The sequence below is a fragment of the Phragmites australis genome, chromosome 8 (assembly GCF_958298935.1).
Source record: "Phragmites australis chromosome 8, lpPhrAust1.1, whole genome shotgun sequence".
Lineage (NCBI taxonomy): Eukaryota > Viridiplantae > Streptophyta > Magnoliopsida > Poales > Poaceae > Phragmites > Phragmites australis.
Window position 1 is genome coordinate 23,949,180 of NC_084928.1, and position 17,781 is coordinate 23,966,960.

At 40.0% G+C, this 17,781-nt stretch overlaps 1 protein-coding gene across 11 annotated transcripts in view; it reads right to left on the reverse strand.

Moving 5' to 3' along the window:
• Positions 1 to 16,919, reverse strand: part of LOC133926819 (protein SWEETIE-like) — a 59,434-nt gene extending 42,515 nt beyond the window's left edge. For 4 of the 11 annotated variants that reach the window (XM_062372934.1, XM_062372933.1, XM_062372932.1 and 1 more), the window contains exons 1-17: positions 16,608 to 16,916; positions 15,642 to 15,849; positions 13,895 to 14,001; positions 13,277 to 13,513; positions 13,088 to 13,177; positions 12,933 to 13,020; positions 8,697 to 8,761; positions 8,115 to 8,219; positions 7,715 to 7,804; positions 7,553 to 7,633; positions 6,501 to 6,569; positions 5,393 to 5,518; positions 4,342 to 4,445; positions 3,011 to 3,143; positions 2,817 to 2,923; positions 2,351 to 2,467; positions 2,106 to 2,273 (exon numbers count right to left, since the gene is read on the reverse strand). In XM_062372934.1, the coding sequence (XP_062228918.1) occupies positions 2,106 to 2,273; positions 2,351 to 2,467; positions 2,817 to 2,923; positions 3,011 to 3,143; positions 4,342 to 4,445; positions 5,393 to 5,518; positions 6,501 to 6,569; positions 7,553 to 7,633; positions 7,715 to 7,804; positions 8,115 to 8,219; positions 8,697 to 8,761; positions 12,933 to 13,020; positions 13,088 to 13,177; positions 13,277 to 13,513; positions 13,895 to 14,001; positions 15,642 to 15,849; positions 16,608 to 16,772 (2,060 nt within the window). In that variant the 5' untranslated portion in view covers positions 16,773 to 16,916. Of the gene's footprint in view, positions 1 to 2,105; positions 2,274 to 2,350; positions 2,468 to 2,816; positions 2,924 to 3,010; positions 3,144 to 4,341; positions 4,446 to 5,392; positions 5,519 to 6,500; positions 6,570 to 7,552; positions 7,634 to 7,714; positions 7,805 to 8,114; positions 8,225 to 8,696; positions 8,762 to 12,932; positions 13,021 to 13,087; positions 13,178 to 13,276; positions 13,514 to 13,894; positions 14,002 to 15,641; positions 15,850 to 16,607 lie in introns of those variants that run through there. The other 7 variants (XM_062372940.1, XM_062372941.1, XM_062372939.1 and 4 more) reach the window with 3 other exon arrangements.
• Positions 16,920 to 17,781: the final 862 nt, after the last annotated feature.

Genomic DNA, 17,781 nt, shown 5'->3' on the forward strand with positions numbered 1-17,781 from the left:
TCCATATGTGCATATCCTCCACATCATCATGCAATTCCACATCGGCTAGGAGTTCTAAAATCTGAAAACACTCCTCCAAGATCTGAACAGTAACAGTCCCTCTAATATCCTTGATCCAATTGTTGCCAGACAAGGCTTCTCTGACAGTCCTCTTCTCATAGATGCGCTTAGAGACCAAAGCAAATGTGTGAGGTGCTAAATTCTGCATAGATTGGCCCAGCAACCATTTGTCAGTCCAAAATTTAGTTTTTCTTCCATTACCGAGCTCCGTTGTGACCATGATGGAGAAAAGTGCTACTGCATTACTTGGAACTGATGTGCCAAACATACACCAAGATCGGTCAAGATCAGTCCTCTGTATCCAAAGGCATTTCATTCGCAAAGCCCAACTAAGGACCTCTAAATTATGAATTCCGAACCCTCCTAACTCCTTAGGTCTGCTCACCTTAGTCCAAGCAAGGAGACAATGTCCACCATGAACTTCCTTGCGCCCTTTCCACAGAAATGCTCGCCTTCGCTTGTCTATGGCCTTGACCAACCAACATGGCACATCCATTGCCAATAATAAGTATATGGGAATGGCTGTGAGCACGGCCTTAACAAGCACAGCTCTGCCAACCGGGTTAATGAGGGCCGCTTTCCAACCGGGGAGCCAATCTACCACTTTATCAATCCAAGGAAGCAAGACTACTTTAGTCAGCTTCTTGACTGATAGAGGGAGACCAAGATATGTGTAGGGGAAGTCCACAATAGCACACGGCATAGATTCCCGAACAATATCAATGTCTGTTGTGGCTGAGCACTTATGAATGTTAGTCTTGAGCCCTGAAATTCCACCGAATCGAGATAGAATCTGCTTTACCATATCAAGATCCTCACTGATAGGCTTTAGAAATAAGACCACATCATCAGCATACATGGAGACTCGGTGGCTAACTCGTTTAGTGGACATCGGTTGAAGTAAACCCTCCTCCGCTGCCTTAGCAAACAATGAATTCAGCACATCCATAACCAAAATGAAAAGCATTAGGGAGAGAGGATCTCCTTGCCACAATCATCTACGATGAATGATATTTTCTCCCAGCACACCATTAAGTTGGATACGAGTGGATGATGTGGAAAGCAGATTGCAAATCATAGTACGCTAACGAGCCTCAAAACCAAGATGATTGAGAATTTCCAAAAGAAAACTCCAAGAACCGAATCAAAAGCTTTAGATATATCCAATTTTAGAAGCAACCGGGGCTCTTTTTCTTGATGAAGAAACCGAGTTGTACCTTGCACCAAAAGAAAATTGTCCTATATGCTTCGACCTTGAACGAATGCACTTTGGTTGGGTGCAACCAACAAGGACAGCTTTGGGGCGAGCCTATTAGCCATAATTTTCGTCACAAGTTTAGCAAAACTATGAACGAGGCTTATAGGCCAATAGTCCATGACCTCCAAAGCATCTTTTTTCTTTGGTAGTAAAGTTAAATATGCTGAATTCAGCAGCCCCAATTTTCTAGAATCACCATGCTAAAGTTAAAGATGCTGGTCCTTTTACTTGAGTTCTAATTTGTAAATGAACGATCTTGTAATACTCAACTCTGTACCAATGGCTTTGGTTGGATGACAATTCATGCTCCCTCCAGGAACTGAGTGAGCTTCCAAAATAGGAAAGAAAACTAGGGTCTCTAGCATGGTATTTCAGCAAGAGTTTCCTCACGCACGATTACACATCAGCAAGTCAGCAAGTTTTGGTAATGCCTCCTCATGATGTCAAATACCAACTAGCACTCCAGGTTGGCACAAATATGTCATCAAATCTATCTGTTAGTTTTACGAATAACAAGACCGACCTAACTAGATATTACTGAGTATTACATTCAATAAAATAGCAATAAGGTTTTAGTTTCACAAAATAGTGTAGTAGGTATACTCAAATAAACTACCAGTTCGATCACACAAAACAAATCCGGTGGAGAGTATAATTTTCTAGATTTTTTTTTTTTGTGATAAACAGGTGTAGGTGTTCACTATATTTAACTGTTTCAACACTTTAATGCATAATAACATGTCAAGTCTGAAGACAATAAAACAACGCGATCCAAGAGGTCACCAACCTGAACGGGCTTGAGCATAGCTGAAGCATCTGCTGGTGCTCGGATTTATATACCACAGGATTGGAAAGGGACTGATATGCCATCAATGTTCTAGTTGTGAATAGGTCCAATGCAGACTTGACATTTGGCACTTGCTTAGAGCTCAACGAAGATATAAGGGATAGAGCTCTGGATGACGTAGGTCAGACTTAAGCACCACAAGAATACAGATCATAATAGGAATTGAGCAGTAATTTTTTACGCACCCACCGAGGTAGGCCAGCACAGGGTTAAGGAAGATTCCACCATCAGCAGTTGTGATAATTGGATAAACAAAACTTCTTATAAAGGCAGTAAGCGCCTCAATTGCAACTGATAGAACTCTGTAGTAGACATACTAACAAGTCAGTAAACCTATCATCAATTGGAAGAAAATGAAAATTATTGCAATGAGCCCATATAAAGCTGTTGTCCAATGCAAATTTTGTCTTCATCTCCATTTTTTTGTATCTACAATATCAAAGCATCGTTCTATTTGCCTTGTGCTAACTGCCTAATGTTTAAGCCAACTCCATACTAAAGAACAAAGTGATGTCAACGAACTAGATCTTTAGTATGGACATCCAAGAAGATAACAGATGATATTGCTCAAAAAAGGAAGCTACTGTGCTATGAATTTGTAAAAACATGCAATGATGCAAATTCAATCCATATGCAATCAATGAAACTAACCGCAGTTCTGATGCCCAATCCTGTATATGATGAAGGTACGATTCAGGATTTCCGGTAAAAGGACCAGCCCATAGCAAAAGAACGTCGAATACCTGGTCTTCCAGCTCCTGCATAGATAGTTACGTATCATAGAAAGAGTAATCACTATTAAAGTATCCAACTATTTTACATACATGACAGGGTATCTCTGATACCTCTTTTGGCATGGATGCTAAAAGAGAAGCTAACAGCAACCACCCAGCTTCACGCACTGTGATAGCAGCCACTGGATTTCGACTGAAGCCATTCAGCATTTTTTTGGACAATTCAAGTACAGACTTGGGCAGCCTGCATGATTTATTCAACAGGCAAAAAACGGCAGATGTACATGAGGGTCAAATCATTAAAGGAAAAGTTGAAGCTTATTTATATATATCAGAACAGAGCATTTTCCCATTACAAAAGAAGGATCCTATGAAGCCAAAATAATAGTAATAACTTTAAATTATTTTCAGACTATCTTACATGCCTCTTCGAGTTAGAGAAATGTTTCACCTGCCACCAGAGATAGTGCATCGTTGCATTTGCTAGTGGAAACATACAGCACTAACGTTCTATGCCACTTTCAATAGTCAATAGGGGAAAAGACCAAAATACCCTAGTTTGATAGGGACTCAGTGGAGACCTCAGCTTGATTTGGTGACAGCAACAACAGCCACCAGAGGCCAACCTCGCCTATGCTCCGGCAATGCCTTAAGAATGTTGACCATTGAAAGTGGCACAGAAAATTAGTGCCATATGTTATTTCCAACAGTAAGTATGCTTGGGTAGTAACAATACCCAAACACAGGTGACAGATGCAACATTTTGCGAACTCGAAGTGCATAATCTTCTAGCTCTGTCATAAGAGTACATGATTCAAGCACAGTTGACTGTCAAATACCACAGCTAGGTTGTGTCAATATAAGCACACTAACACTGCCTGATGGCACACCAACATATGTCCGACACACACAACTTATATATGGCCTCCATGCTAATGCTAAAAGCCTACAGCCATTCATAATGTTTTCTTTTACATGCTGAATATATGGTTCAGACTTCAGAATGTTGCTTTTATCCATTGCTTGTCTTGTCTTGTCTTCACATGAATTGCAAGATAGGTTGTGTATTAAGTATCAACTACAGAAAGTAAAACTCAGGTGCTAGGTGCGTAAACAGAAATACAGCTAACTACTCGTGCTGTGCTGCAGGCAAGTTCCTTTGGCATGGCGTCAACAGGCTGACACAGTATTAATGGCATGATTCTGGGGATATATTTTTTTATCAAACATATTTTTCGAGTGTGTGCATTCTTTATGTTTGGCCGTGGTTCTGCCAGGCTGCCAGCATTGTTTTAATAGATTTTCTTTGCATTTTTCAAACTCTGGAAAATTGCTTCCCATAATGTTGTTATATTAGATTGCAGCCATGTTCGGAATGCACTGTTTAACCTACAATCAGGGATTACAACCAAGAAAGCTTGCTGAAATATAATGAAGCGAACCTTGCAGGATAACCAAGAAGCAACTTCGGCGAGATCGCAACAAGAGCAGCTAACACAGTAGCCTGTCCATGTAGTGAATCGAGCTCAAGGTTCAAATTTTTGCCCTGTTTTAAGCAAATTTGTCGAGAGGGTAAAGGTTAAAGCAAAACTGTATCATGAAAATGTGACGGCAAATACAGCACAGAAGGAGCAAACGATTGATAGAAAATATTAACCAGAAGTTATTGACAAAATATTACCTAATAAGCACTGAATAATATGTTACATAGCTAGTGCCAGTTCATTCATGGGAATTTTAAGTCGAAAATAGGTCAATTAACATCTGCAGTGACTAATAAGGGAGTAATTTGAGCAAAACAAGAGTACAAGACCCCGTCTATCAATTCTGCATGTATCCATAACACAGTTTAAGAGGTACTTCTGCTGTATGGACAGTGCATATTGTGCACAACTTTTTCCCATTTTGGAGACAACAGAAAATGATAGTGAAGTTGCACAAGAGACGCAGTTACCAAGAGTGCAACTTGTTAGAACTTCAACTGCAACGAAGTAGGTAGCATTGATTAACTTCATACATTTTAAGATCGATGATTAACTTCAGAATTTTTGCAAAATATAGTCAAGCATGTTGCACCCTCCATATATCCTTAAACACACTGTTTGCTATAGAAAATGTTGCTGGTACCTTCTCATGCATACTATTTAAATATTGGAATAGATTGCAGTTTCAAAAGCCTAGAGCTAGGATATTTGGAGTCCCATGCAGATGTGAAACCAGTGAGCAGAGGGGATCTTGGGAATATGCTGCTTATTAACATTCTATTAGTGGGACAGACAGGCACGCACATGCGTCACACACACACACACAGACACCTTAGTTTCATGGTACCTACTCGGATTCTGGAACAAATAAACATGTGGAATACCAGTTGCAGATGAAAAGAAACACTGGAATAAAACTAAACACCAAAACACAGCTTTAATACAATAGATTAAATCAAGGTAGCAATCAGCAAGGCTTGGCATGTGACTGATAAGAGTAACACTATACCTTATCAAATGATACATTCTCTCTAAGAGCATGCAATGTTGTAACACCATATGAAACTAAACCACCAACACATGTAGGATCAACCTCTGCTAAAGCACGCAATGTTAAAGCTGCCTCAACACGAACCTATACAATATCAAAAGTATATATCAGGGTTGATCAACAGCTTCATACAACAGAATGAAAAAAATGATAGCATAGTCAACAAAATAATATAGGATGGAGTAAGTTTCATGTTTTCATTTCAGGAAACGAAATGCACATTGCAAATGGCACAGGTACATCAACAGCAGGCTGTACCAAAGTAACTACTATTGCATTCAACTTTCAAGTCATTCACATTAAATGAACGTTGCAGAAAATAATGGAAGATAAAGTAGCATTCAGTTTGCCTCAGCACCCAGCAAGATTAGATGCACAGCAAATGTTTCTATGTAGTATGTGGTAACCAAATAGTATGATGAAACCTGATTTAAGACATTGCATGTAAGATTTGTATCTAAAGGCAGGACAATTGGGTGATAAACTATGGGTTTTCTTTACAGGGGACAGGGTTAGTGGTGGATCCAACAGGGTTGTGGACTATGTAGAGCAATCAGAATACCACATCCAATCAAAATAAGTGCCCTCCTAGAATGCATGCCGACATACTATTTTAAAATTGACCAATAATGTATTTATGAATATTTATATCAGCAATACAAGATTGTATGCATTGATTTGTCTAAAAAAAACACTTATCATATTATAAGTGTATTAGGTTTAACAAACATATACAATAGAAATGGGTGGTCAAAGTTGTGTTTTCAAGACCATGTCAATATCCAACACGGCACTTACTTGTAACTAGAGGGAGTATTTCATTGCTGTTTCAAAAAAAGAATAAGATGCATTCATGATAGATTAAAGTATGGCAACTACTATTGCATAAGCAAGTTTTCCTGTGCTATGAAACTAAATGGTTATTTAGCCTACCCTTAAGAGTTGAAAAGGCACAATTGAATAGTATCTATTATGGTTATTTAGTCGGATATAGCATGTATTTAAGCGCAAACTATAATGATTTGACAGCACAAGTATCATAGCAGAGATTGTGTGCACAACATACATGAGCTGAAGAATGAGATAATGCTGCAACAACTGTGTTATCAAGAACATCCTTGAATTCAGCTGGAACCTGGAGGATAGCACAGGCCATGTATTCGTAGAATTAGTAAAAAAAAAGTTGTCCATAAAGAAGTTGAACATTTTCCAAAGTGAACATAAAACATAAACACACCCTAAATTTAACTGGAAATGCACTTAGTACACTTAGTTTGCTACAGTAATTATCATGTGGGGCGCCGGCACACAGCCGCACCACCCCCGGCTTTGAGATAAGCCAATTAACCTTTGCTTTGTTTCCAAGTTCACTCAAAAGTGTTCTGAATGAAAGACAAATTAGAGATCAGGAGGGTTTTGGAACAAATGATTCTTGAAGGGATTTTGTAACAATTGAATCATATATGGATTTTTCTTATGGTACCCTTCGGATTCTAGGAATTGTGCAAAAAATTCTATGGGAACTTTCCTTTCCACCACTATTTTGGGGATTCCAAACATGAGGTCAATTTGCATGTTGAAATTCCTTTCATAACACCAAAGAAACAACTCTTTCTCTCTCCCATTTCCTCCTCATCCATGAAATTTTACTTCGAAATTCCTATAGTACATACAAAAATTTCTCTTGTAAAATTTCTGCATTTTTCAACTCCTGTTGGAATGCATTACGCATGACAACCAATTCTTGTGTTTTCCTATTGAGCTATTCCAATGTTTTTTAAATCTGCTTCCAAACAGGCCCCAATATTGGTACAAAATTAGAGCTAAGATTTACTTGTTTAAATTAGATCTATCAATCTCTACTGAAAGAGGTGACAATTCATTTGAAGGCGAACAAGAAATTATCTCTGATCCTCTTCCTCCGACCCCTCTGTGCCCACCCAATCACTGTGCCCAGACGTCAAGGTCCTGGACCTCAGCCGCCCATGTCTCACAGTTACCCATTGTGTTCCTTACATGAGGGACGTGACAGTAATTGGTCAAGTTCTTCCCATGAAGGCTGCAATAAACTGGGGAAACACCAAGCATGGAGAGATAAAGTTCTGTAAGTGCAAATACCTCACCCAAGCTTCTCAACAGGTAAGACAGAATACGTAATGTTGCCACTCTCATCGGAGTGTTGTAGTTTGAAGACTCCAACTGTACCAACAATGCATAAATTATGTAAAGTAGTAAACTCTATTTCTTAATGATTTTATGGCCAGAAAGAATCTGCCAAACCTTTCTTCCCAGAAAAACCAAAAAATCACATTGTGTTGGCTCAGTCATCTGATCTGCAACACCAACTCGAAGAACATATAGAACACATGCCTGCATTTAGATAATGAGCGATACGAAACTTCAAAATTAACAGCAGTTGTGCAACAAAATAACATTCCTGGTATCTGACATATTTTCTTCTTAGAAAAATAACTTTGTAGATTTTATGAGAGTGCTAGAAGCTAATTGAAAATAAGCATCAAACTGCTACTTCCGCCGTTCTCTTCTAGTTATGACAAATATCTTCTCTCAAAAAGGGTATCTTTGGCACAATCCATTCGAACTAAATAATAGGACACTAATTCATGGCTCGTCAAATATTAAATCGTAAGTGCAAACACAAATTAACAAACACGGATACCAGTGCATGTGGATCAGGAGTATCATTCCCTTGGAGAATTTCCATCGCTTGTATGGCATAGTTTTGAAGTTCACTATCTGGGGTGCCATACTTCATATGAATCATCTGCACCAAATAACCATTGTAAATAAAGGAGCAAAATGAAATACCAATAGCCAACAAACTAACTAATCTAGACAAATTATCAAAACATAAGAGTCTATGCTATGAACATAACCAATACTTGGCTTGCAATTAGAGGGCTCTTATGGAGACGCATGTAACGGAGAAGGAATATGATTAATAGAATTCCTCCAGACCTTCATATAAAATAGGTTAAAGTGGGAGAAAAGAAATATAACAATAACAGTGTCATCTTGTTATATCTTTTGTGCATGCTTGATAATCAATTAGGTACAGTGCTAATTTACTTTTGTTTGCATAGTACTGTATAGCATCAATAGCTCACTATTGTGCTTTTCTAGCATAAACTGTGCCATGTTATTAATTACAGTGTTTGTTTCAGTTTTTTGCTCTTATTCTCTTTCAAATCTTTGTACTTATTTCCTAGTTTCGCTTCCCCTTTTTCTGAACAAAACTTACCTGCAGAAAGAACACCCACGATAAAGCCAAACCAATCCGGAGTTTCTTCACCTTAGCTCCATTTGCTGCAATTAAAAAAGAAAATTCCACTCAGTGCATAGTTGTCACGGCACTACGTTGAGTTGCAGCAACCCCAAGGCGACTGGACGCCTAGGCAACGATTAGACAATGCCTGGTGTTTAGCAAATTTGGAAATATAGCACATACATTTCAAAGAATACAAGGAAAATGAGGAGAACTAGGCCACTACTCCACTCAGCACACTGTCCCTCTCAAGCCCAAAGCCCATCTATGCACCCCCTCCCTCCCCTTCTGTGCCCTAATCCTACCAAGAACCAGCAGCCGCCACTTCCTTCCTTCCCCATTCCCTCTCTCTGCAGCAATGGATCACCAGATCTGCAGCTGGTTTCTCTCCCTTTCTCTCATGGGGAAGCAAAGAGAAGCTACGAAAAAAGGGGCGAGCATCTGATCTGGAGCTCCAATAGGACAAATAAGAAGGAGAATCCAGCAGGAGAGGGCGCAGACAGTGAAATCGACCAGCGGCAGCTTGGATTTGCAGTTTGCAACTCCTCCGACGGTCGCTGCTCCTTCCCTCTCCTGATTCCAGGAAGCGGCAGGGTCTGGTCACAGCCTTGAGGTTGCCTAAGTCCGGCAAATTCGGCGAAGGCCCTTGGCGTCCTCCTCCGGCCGACTGGACGCCTAGGCAATGCCATGACAACTCTGACTCAGTGCTCATAAGAATGGACTATTCATCGTACATTGAAGCTATCTTGAGCCATGCAGGAACAGTCCATACATTCAAATTTGCAATATCGTTGAAAGGGCACCATAGCACATAGACTCTAAGCATTACAGAACACAAAGGAGAAGATAGAGAAGAGAAGGATCATATTCCTATCTTCTCTAAGGCTGATGTTATGTGTTTGGTTTGGAGAATGCCGGCTCCGGGTCAGACCCTCGGCATGGAAAGGATTTATCTTTATACTTCTTGCTTGAGAATAGCGATTGCAATAGACATCCTTATATAGAGGACCCTCCTAACAATTATTGATAGAATCAATCTAAATAATAACCTATCTAACTAATAGATAAGAATACCAAATAACTAACTCTTATCATAGGAAACTAATCAAACTATTTAAGAAATAGGTAACTTAGATGGAAGGACAATTAGTGCCTAAGGACAACTTTGGATCTTTGGGATCGATGCTACAGAGTGATGGTAATATTGATGAAGTTGTTAACCGTTGTTGGGGAAAAATAGACCAGCTTGAGGATAATAGTTAGCGGTCGCTATCAAATGTCCCTCCAGAGCCTTCGGCCTCCAGACTCAACAGGAGGCTCCATCCCCGGAGGCTCCAAATCCCTTCGAACCACCTCTTCGGCTCATACGTGGCCTTTTCTAAAGACTCGGAGCTACAGCGAGTACCCCCGGAGCCTTCGGCCTCCGAACTCAATAGAAGCCCTTATCCCCAGGGGTTGCGGACCCCTTCAGACCGCCCCTCTGGTGCCCATGCGGCTTTCCGAAACCTAAAGGCGCAACCGGCCTCCGGAGATAATATTAGGGAAGAAAGGACACCCCCCTCTCTACCGCCAACCTGACGCGAGGTGATGGGTGATAAATACCGGTGCAAGTGGTGCTTATCCTGACACCCCAACACGATGCAAGTCGTCCTGACACCCCCGGCAGAGCGGCGCCGGGCCATAATTGGCAGCCGACTCACCCCTCAGGGGCCAAACACCAACATAGTTACCACGGTAGATATTTATCTTCTATGTAGGGTAAAAGGTAGTTATTCAGGATAAGGTCTAGTAATTCGGTCAAGTCCTAGATATTTGTACATCGTAATAACTTGTACACTAAACTACGTATTGTCTTATAAATAGGGGGTTGTGGTCACCTGGAAGAAAGGAGGAAAGAAGAGGACACACTCAACACAGCACGAAGGAGCATAATCACAAAGCTTTCCTGTGATACTCCCCCTAGCCCAATCCATATCTTTACGATCAATACATTCGTGGTGTTCTTTCCTCTCAAATTTCGTCTCCTCCTTAGAAGAAACTCTCGCCGTACTTGCTAGGACAAGAAGATCTCTTGCTCCAACAACCGTAGAATTAAAGCGGTGTGGATGAAGTGGCGTCAAGCATTTGACATCTTTTGTGAATGAAAGGTACCCACAAAAACTAAAAGGTAAGTTCTCTAGGACAACAATCAGGCTTGCAATGGTGCATGGAGCTGAATGTTAGCATACTACATGACAACACATCCAACAAGTTAAGTGTAGCCAGACACATATAATTGAGATGGCATGCTATAGTGAAGCCAAGACATGTATGCTTGAGATGGTATGCTTCAATGTAGCCCAAATGTGTATGCTTGAGATGGTTTGGGAATATCCAACAGAGACCTCCCAAGGGACTGATGCATAGCGAAATTCTAAGGTGTGTCCACAATACAAAGAGAGGAAGGGGTCGGCCAAATTTGACATGGGAGGAAACAGTAAAAAGAGACTTCAAGGAATGGAATGCATCCAACAAATTGTTTTGAGTAAAGTTCACAAAACAACACTACGATTGTAAAAACTATCACAAAACTACATTTTTATAAAGCTATTTCACACAACTACACTTTTCTTGTCCTTATGTATCACAGAACTACATTTTGAAGAATAAATTTCATAAAGCTACACTTTCATTGGCAATTCGTATCACAAAACTAAAAATTTTATAAAAAAAAATCCATATCGAAAAACTAGAATTATATTGTCTTTCTATTTCACAAAACTACACTTCTGAAATTGTAGTTTTGCGATACCAATTGACAAAAAAATTGTAGTTTTGTGATATAAAATATCAATATAAGTGTAGCTTTGCGATACAGATGCCAAGAAAAGTGTGGTTATGTGAAATTGATTCTTGAAAGTGTGGTTTTGCAATACAGAGTAACAACAAAGTGTGGTTTTGCGATATAGAGTAAAAACAAAGTGTGGTTTTGCGATACAGAGTAACAACAAAGTGGGGTTCTGCGAAATTGATCTTTAAAAGTGGGGTTCTGTGATTGTTTTTTCAATCTTAGTATAGTGTTGTGAAATTCACTAAATTGTTTTTGGATAGGAGCACGTCGAAATTAGCAATACATGTGCCAGAACCATGACCTACAAAATAAGTTTCTTTTACTACTATTATTATTTACGAGTAATATATAAAAATTTTATGGTATTTCTATCTTCTTTAGTTTGTGTGGCTCTTGATGGATTTCACCTCTACCTTACCACAACTTGCTTGGGCCTAAAGGCTTTGTTATTGTTGTGGATGGGAAGGGGATGCCTTCCTAATCCTCACTGTGGGCCTGCTGCTACAGTACCATAACAGCTGCCTACAGGAGAAACTTCAGAAGAGTAACATGTCATCGATGTTTTGATAGCATGCACGGATTATATATGCCTCCCCTAAATCTTAACCTCGCTACAAAATTATAGAATCCTGAAAACAGTCCAAGTGAATTTGCTGGGTAATAAAACAGACATGAGCATTGTTTGTCGGATTTAAATTTTGGTAAACACCAGTTGAACTACCAGTAGTTGATTGCTCAAATTTATCTTCATTAGAAGCAAGCCAAGTGCAGATAAGATGGGGCATGGAAAAAGTTTTAAAAAAAATGATAGCAAGGGGTTTCTATTTCTCCGTTTTTCCAATAACACAGAATTGTTTCAAAATTTTCATTCAAGAATGATAGTTCAAATGTAAACCTTGCTTTTCAGGGAACTATATTGAAAATACCAGTCTAGATAGCCAGTTAAAAACATTACCTCCAATAATTTATAAAAAGAAAAGTAATGTACTGCAACAAAGTGTGGTTCATACTCTAGTATATGACATACTCAAATATTATGAATGTTACTGGCATATATTACGCAGTCAAACAAAAGGATCAATATCCATTTTCGATACAATGTACTACTATATGATATTTGTGAACTTGTGGTGATCGAAGTTCAACATCAAGTTAAATAAGTGATTTCAGAGGTATTCAAAAGATCAGTAAATATATAGATTCACATGTCTCTGTCTCGAAATACTCTGACATTAGTTTCCTGTCTGAATAAAGGCAACAAATATGCGTAATTGTTAAACCGTAAAAAATTGCAGCATTTGAGTTGACTTACAATGGCAGCCCATTCATGTAATTAGATGTATTTGACCATATACTAGGAAAGGGGCAGAATTTTGCTTCACCTTTGACAAATGGCAAAATCAAATGCTTATGTATGCCATCTTCAAATTTCTTTCCAGAAGCAATTTGCTTTTTCCCTCCTTTCTTTACCTATCAAATACACTCATATGTAAACTGTAACAAAAAAACGGTTAAGAAAAATGTGAAATTTATATACATGGGCATCTGGGTTCACTGAAAGAGCAAGTATGGCACCAAGTGCTTCCACAAATGAATCTCTGACTGATGATACATTATCTTCCAAGCCCTGTGGCATATCATCAATAAAATGAACAGATTCAGCAACTAGTTGTCAGCTAACTGACTTGCACTAAAAATGAGAGCAAAAAAAGGCAGTAAACAATACCTTGACACAATAAGACATAGAAGTATCAAGTTCAGCCATCCCCAACCCAGGCCCACCAATATTAGCAAACGCCTTCAAGCATCGTGCTGCCGCTACTCTTACAATGAACAACTTATCACTTATGCCTCCTCGCATGATGATTCGGAAAGCCTCCAAATAAGCTGCAGCGCCACCACCACCTCCAGAGCCTTCCAATGCATTCTCAAGCAAAAGAAGTGCATCTTGTCTCACGAAGTCCTAACATTTTTGTTTGAGAGAACTGTCAGAATTTCTTTTACTGGTAGAAAATGAAGCATGACACATGAAACATTCACCAAAACAAAGAAGGCTCAACAACACAAGCAACAGTTCAAGAAAATCACATGTCCTTCGAGATCAGAAAGAAAGCATTAAACAAAAAATCCCTAAGGTAAATCCATTATAGTAACTTCCCCTGTATTATAGGAATGATTGTTTCTTGAAACTCAAACAAATATTTTTCATATATCTAAACCAAAATGATGTATTGCAAGAGAAATTTTGAAAAAAAATATACATGAATAATAAAAAAGAGTTAAATTTACTAAAGAGACCAGAATGAGGAAGGAAATAACAGTAACTGTAGGGAAAGCAGACAACCTCATGATACTTCATGAGTTTGGCTACAATGCTTGTTGTCTCGATCAAGCCTGCAGTAATCTTGCGCCCGAATAAGCGGTAAATTTCTCCCAGACATTGTGCTGCACCTGTTAGGAAATTATTGAGCTCTATAACATTAATAAAAAAAAAGGCAACAAACTATCAAAATGAATAAGCAGACCACAAGATCATATATATCACTATAGTCTGCAAACAAACCAGACGAAAATTTGTTACGTCATCATGCTGGTGCTTTTTCGGGCAGATAAGACTGGGGGCTCTCTGCTCAATCTTGAAGGTTGTTTGGATGATCACTCTTCTTCAGCAGAGGGGGTGAGACTGGCACTAAAAGATCCTTCGTTTGTGTCCCAGTTGTCCGATCAAGCTAATAGCTAATGAAATTTTCATAAACAAATTTTGAGGAGTTTTGTTTTGGTTTGCTGGCACTTGGCTGTCGGGATTGTAACTATGAAATACTGACTTCCAAAAGACTGGGCTTACTCCAGGGTTTGCCAAAACTTTAACATAAGGCCAAGGGAGAGGAGATGACCAGGTATGTTTAGGGCTCTCATGTAGCAATCAAAACCCAGATTGCAATATTTAATACCCTTAAGCCTTGGCAGCTAAGAGCAATAAATTGAGCACTTGTATTTTAGACGAAACAGAGTTGGCACCTCTGTCTTCGAGTTTGTCCATACTTTATTGAATTCAAGAAAGAGGTATGGACTTAATAAAATGGGAGTTATTGAGGCCCATAAAAGTAAGTACCACGGTGTACAAGAAGTTCTTGCATAATTACATATTTATGATATTTGAAACTTGGAGCCCATTAAGGATAGCTTGCTCAAGAACAAGGTGCATGCATCATCTGAAGCAGCTTACAAAGCCTATGCATCTGATAAGTCACAAGTGTTAGCAGTAGTCTTTAAAACAATACCGCCCAGCCGTGTCACTTGGTCACTTTTGTGCTGATCATGTTTAGTGAGAGAAAATAGGCTTATTCTAAAACACAATAACTATTTCCTCTGGTCCCAAATATAAGTTCATTAAGACATTAGACACGGTCTTCAATATGCCACTTTGACTTGCAATATCTATGAAAATATATTATTTTAAATAGAAAGAGACAAAGAGTTATATATTATGAAAGTATTGTTCATGATACATCTAGTAACATCAATCTTATGTTATCAATCTATGTGATTTTTCATATATCGATGGTCAAAGCTAAAAAGCTTTGACCAACAATAATCCTAAATGGACTTATATTTAGGATAAGAGATAGTACTTAAAATAATAATCTTCTACTTCCTAAAAAATCACTTCTCCCCCCTTCTTTTCTAAACGAGTGAGCAGGGGCATTATAGTGACAGCCACCATGGCAACTGGCCAACTGTTGACAATGGCAATGGCTTCAATGGATAAAGGCGGTGGTGTCATCAACGAGAAAGTGAAGCTAAGGTGGAAATGGTGGCTCTTCAACTGGAGAAATGAGCTAAGGTTCTCTGCAACTTTGAGAGGTAGCATCTTGGAGGCTGAGAACCCGTTGGCTGTAGAGGCAAATAGTGTGGTAGGAACGGCTTTAAGCATGGGTGATCCCTGACTGTAAATTGATTTATTGTAGGAGTATAATAGTTTCGCTTTGCCATTAATAGAATGTTGAATGAGTGAATTTCTAAACAGATGGATAACAATTTCCGATGCAGTTCAAACAAGAGACCTAGAAAGATGAATTGCAATTCCTAACCTGCATATGCCATGGGCTCTGCTCTTTTTCCATCTACCAACCACCCTTGTAGGGTACTCGCCCTTGAGTATACCGATATTGCATCGCCTTTCTCAATTATTCGCCCCATCGCTGATGATGCTAAGCGCCGAATAGGGCGCCTGGCCCCAAGGACGAGCAAGGATTGGAGAGCATCCTCGCATTTCCTTTGCCAAAGCTGTATTGTCTCCTGCACAGTAACACCAAAACACAAAATTCAACATCAGAGTTACACAACCGGTCTTGCATTCATACCACAATCACCAGAACGGGTGCAAATCATTTAGGCCCTGTTTGTTTCAGCTATAGATTGTGAAAAGCAGCTTATAGATTGTGGATTTTAAGAAGCTGGATTGTAAAACCTGGATTGTGAAAAGCTGGATTGTAAAATCTGGATTGTGAAAAGCTGGATTGTGGATTGTTACAATCTGGTGGAAAGCAGATTACTGGATTGTTACAATCTGTGTGTTGGATTGTAACAATCCAGCTTTTTCAACCAGCTGTTTGTTTCAGCTTTTGGATTGTGATCAGAATTCAGCTTTTACAATCCAGCTGTTTGTTTCAGCTTTTGGATTTTGATCACAATCCAGCTTTTATAATCTGAAACAAACAGGGCCTTAGCCTGTCTGTTCTGTTACCCCCTTCATCACAGTTAAACCCAACCACATGAACAAAGCAAGTTGATAAACTGGAATTCACTATTGCTTTGCGAGAACAAGTGCAAAAACTAGCAGCGAGTTACCGACCAAGCGACAACACTCTCAACAACGAGCCAATTTCAGGCAGATCGCGGCAGAGCATCACAATTCGCAACTCGCTAGAGATTCACCGGGCGGGAACCCGCACTAGCCAACGACAACAGAAGACGTACAGGTACACGCATTGTTATACTGGGAGAGATCTGGGTGGTAGGGATGGGACCGTGGGAACAGGAGGGGAGAGGCGGACCTTCGTGGCCTCGTCGATGGCGGAGGAGAGCTCGGAGAGGAGGTCGAAGCAGAGGAGCGCGTCGGGGGGCTTCTGCCTGGCCGACGCCACCACGGACTCCAGCTGCGCCACCAGCGCGCCGAACCGCGACAGCGGGATGGGCTCCCCGCCGCTGCCCTTCGCCATGGCAGGGGGTGAGAGCGCAGGGGAGGGTGGGAGACGGAGCACGTGACGGGTGTACGGGGGGCTCCTGGTTCGAGCGAGATCTACGAGTGCCGCGCCATGGGGTGTTACGATTTGAGAGTGGTGGCACGTAGGGTTGAAAAGAGACGGGATAAATTCCGTTTTGTTTCTATCTGTTTACAAATTTTTCTCGATTGTTCTTTGGATTTTCGAGTTTTATATGAAAACTAGACGAAAATAGAAAAATTAATTCGAAAATATGACTGAAAACGGTTTAGTTCTTGTCCAGTCCGTATTATAGAAATCCTGTTTTATTTCTGTTTTTAGCCTGTTTAGTCGTGATTTCTCTCGCCTCCCCCTCTCTCTACTTTCCGATTCGAATCCATGGCTAGATGGCGTCCCCCGCCACGGTGGTGTGGCTACGGGAGTTAGCGTCGATGCCCATGGCAGAGCTCTCCGTCACCGACGCGGCCGTTTTGCCTAGTTCTACACAGGCCTCCTTCACCCCGGCGCACGAGACGGAGCTCTCCGTCGCCAGCACGATGCTATATGGGCCTTCTCCGCTGATTTATGGGCTAATTGTGGATCGAGTCACACTTATTTTAGTGTCTAACTTATAATTTTTGGTGCTTTGTTTCTAATTTAATGTTAGTTATAGTAGTTAAATTAGAGCTTATGCAGTTGCCTCAAGGGTTAGTGCATGGTGTGATATGGATCGCTAATTTGATCAACAGGCTACTTGTAGGAAAGGAAGATGGTTACCAGCTTTTAGAACATTGCTTCTAGTTTTGTGCTTATTCTCCAACGAGATCTGTAGGCACTATTTTGCCCTGATTACACCAGATATCATCGCGGGCTTGAATGTAGATGTTAGAGTTGCATGTTATATCCAGCTATGTATGGCTAATCTGTTTAAAATTAGTTACTGCAGTGGACAATAAATCCATCACAAGCACTGTCCAGTTATTGTATAAGTTATAATGATGTTTTTTCATAAAGTATTTGTTTCCAT